The 15,818-nt window shown below is 41.5% G+C and overlaps 1 protein-coding gene across 3 annotated transcripts in view; it reads left to right on the top strand.

The window, feature by feature from the left end:
* adamts3 (ADAM metallopeptidase with thrombospondin type 1 motif, 3) overlaps positions 1 to 15,818 on the top strand; it is a 136,271-nt gene that overhangs the window by 55,745 nt on the left and 64,708 nt on the right. For all 3 annotated transcript variants that reach the window (XM_029439790.1, XM_029439792.1, XM_029439791.1), the window contains 3 exons: positions 3,155 to 3,342; positions 12,902 to 12,985; positions 14,476 to 14,632. In XM_029439790.1, the coding sequence (XP_029295650.1) occupies positions 3,155 to 3,342; positions 12,902 to 12,985; positions 14,476 to 14,632 (429 nt within the window). The remainder of the gene's footprint in view (positions 1 to 3,154; positions 3,343 to 12,901; positions 12,986 to 14,475; positions 14,633 to 15,818) is intronic.

Raw genomic sequence — 15,818 nt, 5'->3', positions numbered from 1 at the left:
GAGTGTCTGTGAACGGCAGGGTGTGGATATTAATGGCGTCCCAGCAGACACAGTAGATTTCCACTCTACGCTGATGGCGAGTTGCCTGTCGCCTACCTCTATGCAATTTTTAGCCTGTGGCGGCTCTGGCTGGCCTTGTTGCCACCTTGCTGCACGGTGCCACGTGTGGGAAGGCGCTGGCCAGGGGCCACTCCCATCTCCTGGGCTGCTGTGCCGCTGCTGCATGGTGGGACTCCCATGGGACTGGACCGTGGGCCCGGGTGGGGCGAGATGGAGCAGGAGGGAGCGGGGCTCGTCCTCTGACTGAAGCACACTAGCGGTCTTAAGGAGCGCTGCTGAGGGGAAGTCCTGTGCGTTTGATGTAGGGAACTCAGAAAGCCTGTTTACTCAGGAGGGGGAGGGGGGAGCTGGCCCGCTGCACAAGAATGCCTGTGTCATGACGGGAGCGGCGGAGAGGAGGAATGCACTCCACAATCCCAACACTGTAGGAGTCGGGCCACAGCTGAGGTGGCAGCCATTTCTCCCTATTTATTTTAGCTCCCTCTCCACTCAATCACTGGCCCTGTCTGCGGCCCTAAGCATCCCTGGAAAAATGAAAAATGGCCTGCACTTTTATTTATGGCTTGAGATTTTCAAGTATTTGCCAGCGCAGTATCTTCACCCAATGTGGATGAAATATAGAAACTGTGAAATTTATTTTAGCTTTAATATTTATTTATTCAGGGGAAGTTCAAAGAGCACGTAGGAGTATATGCCTTACCTTTCTTCAGGTACATACTAATGAGATTTCAGGAGAGTCATAGTTCAGTCCTCCTCACTGAATATGTTCTAAAAGGTTTGCAAGAGTTTTAGTTGATTTGACTTGGTGAGAACGCTGGAAAACTGTACAGAGACTCTTGAAAAATGTCCTTCTCCAATACCAATACAGAATTATTGAATGATTATAAATGATTTATGTGATGATAACTGGCTTAAAGACCAGAGAAAGCTAATTCCAGTACTTGAGCGTAGAAGCGTCTATCAAGTTTAGCTACATTCACCGACATTGGAATGAGATTTGTTTTGACTCACCCCGCTGCCAAACTTTCTAACACGGCAAGACGAGAGCTCACCAAAAAACGTCTTTCATACACAAGCTACTTGTGAGTCCATGTGATCTTTGTTTACCCAACCTGGTTTGTTTGTAAATGGGCTGCGTGAACCTACATGAACCCATTTTTTTGTCTAAGGCCTGTAATGTTTTTGCTGGCAGACTACAGGCAGAGGTTTATCGACATTACCAAAGGAAAAGTGACCTCCTTCTCCTTCATTCTATATTCCGTTTGAGGGTCTGAATGAGGATGTCTTAATCAAATGCAGAAGGACCCCAGGGAAATCTTCACACACACAGCCAGGGAGTCTGCAATATCATTTACTTTGATAAAACTTGCAATTCTAGTGGGGTAAATTTGCACCATGCTGTGCAATACAAAACAAATCATATCACTGTGTGCATCAGACAATTAAGTTTCAAATTAAGCATTATGTCAACCTAATAACTATTATTATTATTTCTTCATTAGAGTGCTGATGATGTGTGACAAAGGGCTAAAAGCCTGTGATCACATTACAGAGAGACCTTTATTTAGCTGATGTTTCTCTGCTCTCTGAGTTAATTCAGCAGATTTGTAGATGGATCTTTGTCAGAGGTTTTGTTAGCAGTTCATGAGATTTTAAAGTTCATTTCATTGTTTGACACATTACATATTCACATCATGTACTTGTAAAATGTATTTTTTAAGTGCACAGAATAAGCCAACACAGAAAATGAAGGTCTTTGCTTTGCTGATGAAAACATTAAACATATTCAAAATTGCAGTGTTTCTGTCAATGAAAAGTTTCAGAGTTTGTTCAACTGTGGATTATAATTAGTTTGCAAATTCGGTCTTGGGTGAAGTTGCAATGATAGAGAATGACATTTCAGAAAGAACCTTGAGTGCACTGAAGGTTCAGACTCTTAATTTTTTATTTGAGATTACGTCAAACGAGATTAAAATGAACCAAATACAAAACTAACAACAACAAAAAAGGGGGGAAAAATGCACGGCGGTTAAAACCAAACCAAACAAACAGAAGGTGTAATCACAGCCTTTCTGTTGGCCTGCAGCTCCAGCAAAGTAAAACAGTCTCTGATGATTCATCCACATGCCAAGATGTTCCCCTCTAGATTTTCTACTCACGACTCAGGCTGCTTTTATGACCAACCAAGCCGCTGATACCCAAAAGATTCAGCAGTTTTCACTCATTGTAGTGGAAAATTAAATCTCAACTGCGTCCTACCGTAAAGGAAAGTGTACCGTAAGCAATATCTCTGGCCACTTTATCAGCTCTCAGAGTACTCTCGTCGAGATTACCGAAGGGACAAGATGAAGGATTTCATATCAGCAGTGAGAGCTTTGACAGTAATGGCCCCAGCCTTCAGACTGTAAAGCTAAGCAGTATTGAGAGGGAGGTAAAGTACTGGCTTGCCCTTCCATCAAAAAGGCAAATATTAGCATTTTTCATAGTCTGATTCAGTAACAGCAAGTGCAGCAGTTCACCTAATTTTCATGTCAAGTGGAGTAACTAGCAAGTGTTGCATAACTAATTTAAATAAATCTCAAATGCAGAATTACTTTCAAGTCTTTTTTTCTGTGTAATACTATTTATATACAATTGTTGTAATTCATTTTCAGGGTGCAACAAACAATTATTTTCGCTACAATTATTTTTTGAAATAATTCCTAACATGTTTATAATTGTCAGTAAATAGTGAAGAAAATGTCCATCACAGTTTTCCAGAGCCCATAGTGTCCTCTTCACATTGATTTCTTTGACCAATAATCCAAAACCCAAAGACATTCAAATGTACAATGATGTGAAACAGAAATGACCAAATCATTTACCTCGAACCTCTAACACACACTGTGAACTCCGGTATCTAAGACATTCATACAATTTAAAGAAAAGACCTGTAGCTACATGACAAACTCATTAATATAGATTCAGCCCTCGGACGGCTTCAGTATTATATTCTTGTAAAAAAGTTTTCCAGGTAATTGCAAAGTGTTTTTCTTCTTGTTTTTGCACAGTCCACATTAACACTTCTACCTCCCCTGTCTTGATCCCCGTTCAGAACCGGAGCTGAATGTACCCGGGGTTCTGCACTCTGTAGCCCGGCAGGTCAACGAGACTGTCCGCCGCCGTCGCGATGCCGGGGAGGACGACTACAACATTGAAATCCTGCTGGGAGTTGATGACTCAGTGGTTCGGTTTCACGGCAAAGAGCACGTGCAGAATTACCTCCTCACTCTCATGAATATCGTAAGTTACTGCCACTTGTTTTTGTTTTTGTTGTTGCACTATCATGCAATTTGTCTACATGCTGGACATAATTTAACAGGCATTACTAGGTATTAAAAATGTCTTTATCATTTCCCAAGATCGCTGAACTGTGGGTCAATACAAATACACATGGTTGAATGGTTACATAAAACTGTTATTTGGGATTTTATTAGGCATGGTAGACTGTATTTATATAAAGCAAGAAGCTTGCAAGGATAAAGTGTGCCACTCAGATGTTAGGATCGCACACGGCGGGAACAATCGTCCAAGCACAAGCACGTCAAGAGGCACAAAACATACACTGTCAATGACTTCATTTGTGACAAGAACTGTGTCGGAGGCAGACCAAGTGACCAAAGCTGAGGGAAAGATGTCGATGGTCAGCTTCTGCGATGATTTAAGTCACAGTGTAGCGGACATGTTCCCTGACTCTGCCATCGCAAGAAAGTCCTCGTTGGGGGAAAAAAAAGCCACACAACTCATCAATCATCAAACAAATTGATGATAATAACTCGTCAAATAAAAAACATAAGTATTATAAACATGTCTGTACAAGTAATACATACTTTAAATACATATACTGAATGTATATACCCGTCCCTTATGTGTTTACGTTTACATTGGTGGCTGAGAGCTGTTACAATATGGGCGGAGTCCGGCAAAACATTTCCCTTATTTTTAAATTCCAATGTTGACAGGTATGCCACTTGCCAGAGTATGCCAGAAATGAACAGTCTATAAATGTAATGGTAGGTGTATTTTAACAGTGAGAGACATAATATCAAAAAGATAAGCCAGAAATGTACATCATATAAAAGATATAAATTGATTTGCATTTAATGGTGTGAAATAAGTATTTGATCCCCTTGCAACCAACAAGAATTTTGGCTCCGACAGACCGGTTAGATGAGTCCTTTCGCTTTAAGAAAGTACTCCTAATATCAACTGTATAAAGGACACCTGTCTCAACTCGTTAGCTGTATAGAGACACCTATCCACAGAATCAATCAATCAGAATCCAACCTCTCCACCATGGGCAAGACCAAAGAGCTGTCTAAGGACATCAGGGACACACTGTACACCTGCACAAGGCTGGAATGGGCTACAAGACCATCAGCAAGCAGCTTGGTGAGAAGGAGACAACTGTTGGTGCGATTATTCGAAAATAGAAGAAACACAAAATGACCATCAATCGCCCACCGAGGTCTGGGGCTCCACGCAAGATCTCGCCTCGTGGGGTATCGATGATCATGAGAAAGGTGAGGGATCAGCCAAGAACTACACGAGAGCAACTTGTCAATGATCTCAAGGCAGCTGGAACCACAGTCACCAAGAAAACTATTGGTAACACACTACGCCGTAATGGATTAAAATCCTGTAGAGCCCACCAGGTCCCCCTGCTCCAGAAGACACATGTACAGGCCCGTCTGAAGCTTCCAATGAACATCTGAATGATGCAGAGAAGGCTTGGGAGAAGGTGATGTGGTCAGATGAGACCAAAATTGAGATCTTTGGCATCAGCTCGACACAACGTGTTTGGAGGAAGAGAAATGCCGACTATGACCCCAAGAAAACCATCCCCACTGTCAATGATGGAGGTGGAAACATTATGCTTTGGGGATGTTTCTCTGCTAAGAGGACAGGACAACTTCACCACATCGAGGGGAGGATGGACGGGGCCATGTACTGTAAAAGTAAGCACGACAATGACCCAAAGCATATGGCCAAGGTAACAAAGGAGTGGTTAAAGAAGAGGCACATTAATCCCATAGAAAATCTGTGGAGGGAGCTGAAGCTTCGAGTTGCCAAACTTCAGCCTTGAAACCTTAAGGATTTGGAGGATCTGCAAAGAGGAGTGGACCAAAATCTCTCCTGAGATGTGCTCAAACCTCTGTGGTGGCCAACAAGGGTTTATCCACCAAGTGCTAAGTCATGTTTTGCAAGGGGATCAAATACTTATTTCACACCATTAAATGCAAATCAATTTATATCTTTTACATGATGCAAATATCTGGATTTTCTTTTTGATATTCTGTCTCTCACTATTTAAATACACCTACCATTAAAATTATAAATTGTACATTTGTTTATAAGTGGGCAAACTTACAAAATCGGCAAGGGATCAAATACTTATTTCCTTCACTGTAGTTGACATAACATGACAACAACAATGATTGTGTTAGCATACAAAGAAATACAGCTTGCATTAAAGTAAACTAGCAATGTAGCACATATACTTACGTCATCATAATTTAAATTCTTCCATATCCATGATATCAACCTTCTAATGTTTTTTTTTAACTTTCTCGGCTGTCTAAAACTAGTGAAGCGCCCGTTCAGCTGATTGCTTGGCCGCCGATATTGCTACCTCGAGAACCACCTAGCAAACAACTTCACACTCAACACTGCACTTCCCTGGAGTACTCAGCAATACACTCGCCAATTGGTAGCATAAACGGCTGTCGAGAAACTCAAAGGACAGACATACATTCAGAGACTCCTTCCATTTTTGTTATATAGTTACCAGCCGCTACAGCATGGTTGTGATCCGAGCAAGGGGGTGGTAAATAGGGGGATAGGAAGTGTGGAAAGGAGCCATGATACGCCCCTGGCCCCGATTTGGCGCTAGCTCTGAGCTCTGATAAACACACTCTATGCTACCTGCCCTGCACCAAACAGCCAGCAAGACAGTCAGTGGGGGATTGGTGAAGGGAGGGGAACATTTACTAGCTAAAAAGTCAGATATTTTAAGTCGTATTGGATTAAAGTTTTCAGCATGAAATAGCATCTAAACTTTAGTTTTTCAGTTCCCAGTAGTTTTATCCCCATGTCTTCTAAACGCTGAGTCAGCATTAGTAATCACTCAGTTCTGTCTCCCAGCGCCAGAAACAATACAGAGGAAGTTACACTGCCCTCTAATCTGCCAAAACAATCCCATACAGATTGTAACTGGTCATTATCTGAATATATGAGGCTTCAGCGTTAACAACAGCCTCTCTCCTGCGAGTCCTCTGCTGTGGCTCAGTGTTATATCAACAGACCTAGGATATGATCATAGACGACACACAGCTGATGGGGGGTCTAATTTATCTCTGTGGAATTTGTTTTACCGTTTACTGCCCTCTGTAGAAATGTTTCCCTCTGTTCAAACCCATTAAATCCCAGCTTCCTTCCACCTTCTGTGTGCGTCTGTTTTCGAAGGAGATGCACCTCAGCAGGGTGCTTTAATCAAGACGCTCTGCGTTGGCATTTGACAATAGATTGAGACGGTCATCTGCCTCGGGAGGCAGATTAGAATCTCAGTGTTTACTTATCAAGTTGTCACAGAAAACCCACTAGTGGTGGAATAAATTGGCCATAAGGCTGCTAATGATCAAAGCCTCGCAGAGGGACAGGGGAAGATGATTGTGTTCAACACACACATGTATACACACATTCTGATAGCCGTTGGATTACGTTTCTTTCTACCGTTGACGGCATGCTGCTGGATAGAGGAATTAGACTTGAAACATAAAAGCAGCGAGCCGACACAATCAAACAAAGGAAGCTAATTGTTGACAAGCAGGTTAGGATTTTGGATCAGATGAGGCTTCTGTGTGTCAGCAGGAGGTATATGAGCCAGCTGCAAACTGGATTTTGCTGCCATTGATCTTGTCAGGGCGATGTCGAGTGTGTTGCAGCTGCAGGCCCGCTATCTGAGGGCTGGCTGTATTCCTGAATACTTGTCATACGTCTCCTGTGAAGGCGTTGTCCCAGAAACATTATTCTTTAAATCCTTTTCAGCCAGCACTGCAAATGCTAATCCTTTTAAATGCATATGCTCAGAGGCATTGATTGCATAATTTTGTTTACACTCTTTCTTCGCCGTGCTTTATCTTTTGTCTGTATTCTGCTGTTCTGAGAATGGGGGAAAAGCACAGGGTTGTTTTTGTTGAACATCGAGTTTTGGAAAATGCAGTTTAGTTAAAAGCTGAAATGAATTATTTGAATCACAATTCTGGACTCTGCTGAGTGGATCGAGGCTTTCTGGTTCAAACGCTACAAACTGGACTTACTTGAATTTTTTTAGTAATTAGTTTCTCAATGGCAGCTAATCAGAGCCCCGAAATCATGTGTTTCTGGGTTCAGGTTAGTCGGTCTGTGAGGAAGAATAAATGGACTGAATTGTCATCTGAAACAAAACATTCATTTTAATGTTTCATTCTTATACAACATATGATATGTGTTGATTATCATTCATTATGGAGGCCGATTCCTGCCAAGAAAAGAAAACAATGAATGGATGAAGTCCTCATGGTAAATCAAAAATATGAGATAATTAGAAAATAAATAATTATATCATAATTTTCATCCAGTATCTTTTAATTTTGACTTAATATGTCAAAGGTTGGACTTTTCTATCGATACTTTTGATTTACCATCAGTATATAAAGTTTCTTAATGCGTTACTTTTATTTATTATTTTGTTTTCTGCTATGAACAGACTTCCATAGTTTAAAAATAGCTCCTTGGGGGATGAGGCATGAACCTCAGCGTCTCCAGTTTGTGTTCGCCTTTGGACCTTAGTTGCTTGTCATTCTCCATCTGTCTCCCCTCGTTTCCTGTCATCTCTCTTCTGTCAGGATCTAATAAAGGCGTGAAATGCCACACAAATCCTTATTGACCATTAGCTAAATTCACTATCCGCTTTTTCCGCCTTTTATATATATATATATATATATATAAATAGCCTTTACTCTATATCCATAATCCGAGGTGAAATGTGCCGCCATGTGTATATCTCCCACTTTGTTGCTATGGCAGTGTTTATATTATAAGGTTATTTATGGTGTTTTCGAGCAGAGGTCCCTACTGGCAGTGACTGGAGGCAGCTCGGGCCCCTCAACACTGATTACTATGATTGACAACTGTTCGGATCCAGTCTGCCATGTCTCTCTCTCTCTCTCTCTCTCTCTCTCTCTCGCTCTCTCTCTCTCACTCTCGCTCTCTCTCTCTCTCTCTCTGTCTCTCTGTCTCACTCACTCACTCCTCTCTCTCCTCTTTCCCCTCTCCCCTCTCCCCGCTCTCCTCTCTCCTCTCTCCTCTCCCCACTCTCCTCTCTCCTTCTCTCTTCAGTAAAGATCGTGCCTGGCTGCTGGCTGGACACGTTTAAGTTGGTACACATAAAAAGACACACATGGAAAATAAATTGCTTCCCCTGGTGCCATCAGTTTTCCCTCTCAGGTTGACAAATATTAATTTTAGCTTCATATTTGCTGCACATTCCTCGTAAAAGTCTCTGAGAAGCTATATCTTGGCCAACCTGCTATCTCCAGAAATGACACCTCTATCCAGCATCAGCATGTCAAGCTTTGAGAGGCGGGGAAGCTCTTTCGTCAAGATGATCATCTGCATTTGTGCAATCAGACTCAGAAGAAAAAGATACAACTTGTGTACACATCTTTTTAGTTTTAGTGTGTGTCCAAATCTAACTACTGGATAAAAATGAATAAATACAAATCAATAAAGAAATAGTAGAAACCAAACATGTCATCAAGACGAGCAGGAATTAAAGGGTTCCACATTAATGAGCTTCACTAATGTGTCCTTTTACACTAATGAGACATAAAGTAATGCAATGGACCTCTGTTGAGGACATTTAGGAACTGCAACAACATTTACATGTAAATATACTGTGTTCAGTTATGATAAATGAACTGCATTTATATAGCGCTTTTACAATCTTTGTGACTACTCAAAGCGCAGAGGCTGCGTTGATTTCATACAGAGGCTGCCATACAAGGTGGAGTCAGCAGTGATGAACATTCCCACACACACACCGTTGGCCGTGCCATCAGTATCAAGGACACGTTGACATGTTGACCGCAGGAGCCGGGGATCAAACCACCGCATTTCAATTTATGAACGTTGTTGACAGCTATGTATCAAGGTTATGTGAAGGTAATAATGCTCAGATTTTGTATTTATTCTATTGTGGGATTTTTAAGGCTGCATTGTCTATTTGACTGCAATACTGCCTTAAAAGTTGTTGTTCAAAATACTATGGAGTCCAGTACAACACCACAACTCACTATAGGCTCAAATGTTACTTTAGATCAACACTTGTGTGACACAGTGTCACCATACACTCAATATTACCAGCGTCACAAAGGCAGAATTTATTGTACGGCTTTTGTATTGGATTGTATTACCTTCATGCAGACCACTGGTTTTCCTACTTAGGGTTCCCGACCCTCACTAAGGGATCGCCAAAGCTTCACAAGGGGGTCGGTAGGCCTTCTAGAGACAGCCGACTCTCTCTGTGTTCCTCTGCCTTCAACTCCAAGACAGCAGGAGGCAGTAAGGTTAGAGATGGACAGTGAGGAAGCAGTGAAGTCAGTAGTATTGATCGGTGACCCCATCAATTCCCCCATCCCCTCTGAACAGATTTATTTTGGTGTTTTTAAGCTACAGACTGTGAGCTGGATAAATGAAACTGGAGGAGGGAGAGGAAGTGAGTCCTATGGTGTTAATGTGTGGAAGTAGCTGTTGAGAAGTTGCTGTAATGTCGAGTGCACCCTTATGACCGACCTACGACCGAGCAGATCAGCGTGTGAGAGAAGGATAACATATGGTGTCATTTTGGCTTACGGTGCAGCTAATACCGGTGGGGCAGAGCTGCTCTGCCAGAAGATGCAAGTTCAGGATGAGCAGCGCTTATCTTCTTTTTCTCAAAATAAATCACCCATCTGTTGTAGGGGTCCCACTCAGCCAGATGGTTGCTTCATACTGACCAAAACAGTGAGTAATGAAATGTGATGGACTTAGTCGCCCTGCTCCTCCAGCGACGTGGCACCTCAAGAAGTCGTTATGGTGAAAACGGTGCTCTGAGGACAATTGAGCATGTGATTATATGGTGCTGGAATAATTGTGTAATTAGACGGATAAACTCGGTGATAAATCACTGGCCGGAAGAAAATGAACCCTCTGTGAGGCCGCCTGTCACTCTAGTCTTATTGTGTGTTTGTGCAGCCTGTCCTCACTCAGGTTGCATGTTGAGAGGAGGTCATGTGTCTCAGGTTCTGTCTGGAAGCTCCTTGACATCCTCCGGATCCATTCTCTTCATATATGTTTACATTCTATTTTTCATTTTTGTCATTTGTATTGTACTGTAATTTTATTTTGTTGGTTAGTCTTGGGGGAGCTGACGACATAACAGCTCCCCAAAAAACATCTTGATCGCCCCCTGGTGGCTGGCTGCAGTATGAGCCATAAACCCCGCTCCTTCCATGTAGGCGGATGGGACACGGGCCAAACTAAATAATAAATGTGCACGTCAAATACATTTTCCCCAAAGATTGTTTCGGTCATTTTTGGTAGATTTTCTCTCGCTGACTTATGTTCACGTATTCATTTTTCTGATAAGTTTAGTTTTAATATGTTATTTAATGCTATAAAAAGAGGCTGGGACGTCATCATTGACAGTGGAATTGTACGAGAGAGGAAATATAACTTTCCATAGCCGTCACAAGTCTGTGTAATAGAGCACTTGTCAATTTATGGTTAGTCGTTTTTTCTTTCTAGACAAAGCGCTACTGTGGTGCTAACATAGCAGCTAGGTGGCTCACGCTAACAAGCTGTGGCCGTGATCGGCTCGTGATTGGCTCTAGCCGTCCAGACTCTGGCTCCAAATGTAGTCAAAATCGCAGGATGGCACCTTCTGTATCTGGGATATTTTGGCTTCACTTTTGTACAGTGGGAGAAGACGGAGACGCCTCGTTTTTTAAATGGAGGGTTCTAGGAGAGAGGGTGTCGTTGAGTGTCAGAGAGCTGAAAAAGATGTTAATTTGTTCACTGATTCAATTGGTGCTCACTGTACGGTTGATCAGTTAGTGGCAAAACAACAGTGATAAAGACGAGGTGATGGGCGACCACACACATATCCTGTGAGCCTGTTAAAGGTCAGCTGTCAATACAAATGCATGATGTCCTTGTTTCCAGTTGTCATGTGATACAGACATGACATCTCTGCACAATTTATAATATAATGTAATATAATACAATTTTAGCATTTGCATTGCAGTTAGGTAAAACATTTTGGGTTTTAATTCTCTGTCAATTAATCAAATAGAAAACAAAAACACATTTCCAAAGATGTCGAACATTTCCTTTCTTCAAAAGTAATAGAAAGTCCTATTAAAGTCCCGTAACTTAGCTGGCTACCTTCTGAACTAATCAATATATAATCAATAATTATACTCACAAATAATAAACATAATTGTCATGATGAATAAATTCACGGACCTATGAAATAACTTCTCGAGCTTTGCGGTAAGACAGAGAACTTCAGCTGTTTCACTACCTCATCATCAGCTGCTTGGCTACCAGCTGACTAGTAACGTCCAATCAAATTCATGCAGGTGAACATGGTGGCCTTGATAACCTGTCAATCCTCATTGCACATAATATAATACAATATAATGTAATGCGATGTAATATCATTTCTGATCTGGATAATGTCTGGCATGAATTGTACACAAAGTTAAATGAAAAGCAGTCTCATGTGCTCTGCATCTTCAGGTAGATAAGTGAACATGCACCTGGAGTAATTTAAACAGGAAATCTATCAGCGTATTTAATATGTCCCAGATATCCTCAGGTACAGTGACTCCGGTGTCTGAGGGGGAAATTTGATCCCACTGGCTGATTAAACTCACACAAGACTGTGGAACATAATACAAAAAACGAGGTGTAAAATGTCTAACAACGGAGCCACAGCTTGGAAAATAGCTTACTTTGCCTTTTCCCTCAGATTTAAGCCGATGAAAAACATTAGTCTGGCTATCTGTGGAGAGTCCTTCGCCTGCCAGCCTTACTTACCCAGTTCTCTTTACCTTACTTCTGAGGCTGCAGGGAGCTGCAACGGTCTGAATACTAAACCTGCTTCTTTCTTGCTCTTTCTGTTTCTCCATGTCTCTCTTTTTCTCATTTTATAGTCACACTTATCTGTGAGGCTGTCCCACTTGCACATTTCTGCCCAATATTACAACTTTTAATTCAGATATACTGTACATATTCTTCCATGAAACAAATATACCCTTGTTGTTTACATTTAACATAAACACCCTTAGTTTTGATAACTCTAGACATGGCTATGCATGGATGATGAGTAAAGGAATACTTCACCCTTAAAATGACCATTTGTATATCAATAATCGCATGTTTCCTTGAATTCCCTTGAAAAAACTTGTTCCATTCTGTGGGTATTCCTTTTAGTCCTATTTCAAGAACAAGAAGATAATGATCCTCGCTACATTCACTGGCTCCTTCAAAAGGCCGCAAAATAGCCGTTGCTCAAGTCTGTGATTACAGTCATTCATGGTGTGATTTGTAAAGAATGTTTTGTTTCTCCCGCTCACTTCCTCTGATGAGTGGAAAGCAAAAGCCCAGCATCAATAAGATATGGGTGTTACGAGCCAATGACGCAGATGCCTTTTAAAGAAATGTTAATTATGTGAGCTCGTGGCCTCTGGGTGATTGTCTTTCCTCTGCTTCTTAGGTGAATGAGATTTACCACGACGAGTCACTGGGAGTCCACATTAACGTGGTCCTGGTGAGGATGATCATGCTGGGGTACGCCAAGGTAAGTTTCACACTCCATGTCTGTTAATTTGCAGAAGAAAAATTATATAGACTCAATCAGGAGAGCACGATGAATGCAAGATGATTAGTGTGTGGGAGAAGACTGTACTGTAGCTGAGAGCTACGTTTGATTACATCACAAAGAAACTCAATCTCAAAAACACTAAACACACATCAAGGTAAACAACAGAAACTGGCATTTTAAGTCTTTCAGATGAAGTGCAGTTTAGGATAAACTGACTTTAAAACACCTTTGTGTCGTCTCAACAGTCAAACACGACCTGTTCACGATGTCGGCACAGGGAAAAACCTTGCTAAATTAAACATTTTAGAATTACATTTGATGACTAGGTTTTACAGAAGCTGTACACCATCAGTTTATCTGGATCTCTTTTGACCGGCATTTAAAAAAAAAAAAAAAAAACACTTACAAAGAAAGAGGATTTAAAGCAAGACAGACACACACACACACACACACACACACACACACACACACACACACACACAGGTCTGCTACACTATTAATAATTACAGAGGTGTAATCAATTAGCAAAATTGTTCTCAATGAATTGCTTTTAGCAGCAGTTAGGAGAATAAAGATATAGGTACGGACTCTATCACCCTAAACATTGGCCAGACAAGTTCCAGAAGCATCAATAAAACAAATGATGATTTATTAACAATGTGTAGGAGTTGTTTCAGGTCAGCACAGATGCTCCATCCAACCTTCCCACACTTGTCTGTGCACAACAATTTGTTGTGTTCGCTGTGGGCAAACAAAAGCTTTGAGCCGGAGGTGAAGAGTCAACCTCTCACCGGTGGCTGTTAGAGCAAACCGAGAGAAAAAGGAAGTCACAAACATTTCTGCCTTAGTGGGATTAAAGTCTAAAGTTTCATCCCAGGAGAACACAAACAAAACCCAAACTTCTACAAAGCAATAAATTGTCTATATTCACTTAAAAAAAAAAATCTATTCTCAATGCTTTAATGCTCTAAAATATCATGCCTTCTATTAATAATCTGCTGTCCTTCATGTGCAACATCACAGTGATGCCAATTATAAACAGCATTCAGTCCAAACATGTCATAATTCTGTAAGCTTATTTATCTCATGTAATTATGGTTATTTCAGCCTCGTTGAGCCTGTTGTGACACGTCCATAGCCTTAGCCATAGCACAGATTCTGAATAGGGAAGAAAACGTCTGCACATTACAGGGGTCTCGCTTTGTTCTACACATACTGTAAAAATAAATGATGTATGTTCAACTGGGCTTTTTCTTTAGACCGGGGTGGGAACATTCACTTTGCTATCCACTTATCATCACTCCACAATCCCCATGTACAATCTGTCTCTACACTGAATGCCACTCTTTCCTGATAGGATTAACAATCTATGTAATGTTGGGCTGCTGACAGCATACTAACATGTTCATTTACACGGTCAAGGTTCAGTTGTAAGCATTTCTTTCTCCATCTCTCCTTCTCGTCAGTCAATCAGCCTCATTGAAAGAGGTAACCCATCACGGAGCCTGGAGAACGTGTGCCGCTGGGCCTTTGTGCAGCAGAAAGGCGACCTTGATCACGCCGAACACCACGACCACGCAATTTTCCTCACTCGCCAAGGTTTCGGCCCCACCGGGATGCAGGGTAAGGAGCCTGTAGGGCATATCCGGTATTCAAATGAGAATGTGAGGTTGCCTGCAGGACTTTGCCCTGCACCGTGTTGTTAATCTGAATACAGCTACAGAAGGTTATCCAAATACACATAACATAACAGCAGCCTGTCCTGCAAATGTGTAACTTGAGTTTATTCTGACATTAAGGATCGTGAGAGTCTGAGGCTTTCCTCGGTTTAACTTTGAGAGATACACATCTTTCTTGATGTTAAAAAATTAAACGTGCAAATTTCATGTTACACTTTTATCAAACCATTTAGATGAAAGTTTCAGAGTGAGACACAGCTCTCATTTGTGAAATCTGTTCTCTCTGATTACATTTTAAATGCAGTAAGCATGCCCCAGTTAAGGCTCAGGGCTTTTGTCTGAAAATAACAATCACAATGCCCATTAATCAGCAGTATTGAGTGCAAATAGCATGACCAGCCATTCATCGCATAGTGGACTTGGTACTTTAACTTAATTTATATTCTTGTGAATGCAGACCTGGTTGGGCTGGAGGCTGAAGGCAATTTACACTGTTTGCCAGATATTGACTGCTCGCCCCTCTTCTTATTCCCTCCATAGCAGCCAAACTGAAACAACGAGAGCAACTAACTGTCCAGAACTGGCTTTATTTGCCCCTCTGATAACCAGCTGCATTCATTTTTCCTTTGGAAGCAAACTTTGGGTGCTTTGGACAATATGCTAATACCTTCCTTTTTGCCATTTTACTGTCACTCTCTCACTCTGCCTATCCAGAGGCTGATGGATCTCAATTGCAAACTTACCTCAACTGAATCCCCTTCTCTCCACTGACATCCCATTCAACCAGCTCATTGCCGTCCCCCATTTTTAGTCGCTTACACATCAGGTGTTTGTTTGCAAATGCTGTTAAAGTTGGACGCCACTGCCATCAAAATAGCAGCTGCCAGAGTCTCTAAACTTTCTAGATGACGGGTTATTAAAACTTTGTCCAATAAACAAGCCATCTGTGAGTTCAGGACACCCAATTTACAAAGTAGGGTTACATTTTAATCGGGTGGTGTGAACAAAACAATATAAGAAAGTGTAACAAATGTATTTTTGGACCAAAGAAAGTACAATACCCGTGGCTACATGCCTTCAGCTTGTTCAGGCATACAATGAAGATCATAGTGCACACAGTCTGTGCACTA

This window comes from Cottoperca gobio, chromosome 9 (genome assembly GCF_900634415.1).
Source record: "Cottoperca gobio chromosome 9, fCotGob3.1, whole genome shotgun sequence".
Lineage (NCBI taxonomy): Eukaryota > Metazoa > Chordata > Actinopteri > Perciformes > Bovichtidae > Cottoperca > Cottoperca gobio.
The sequence above is the reverse complement of the archived record's forward strand: the minus strand, read 5'-3'. Positions and strand labels throughout refer to the sequence as shown.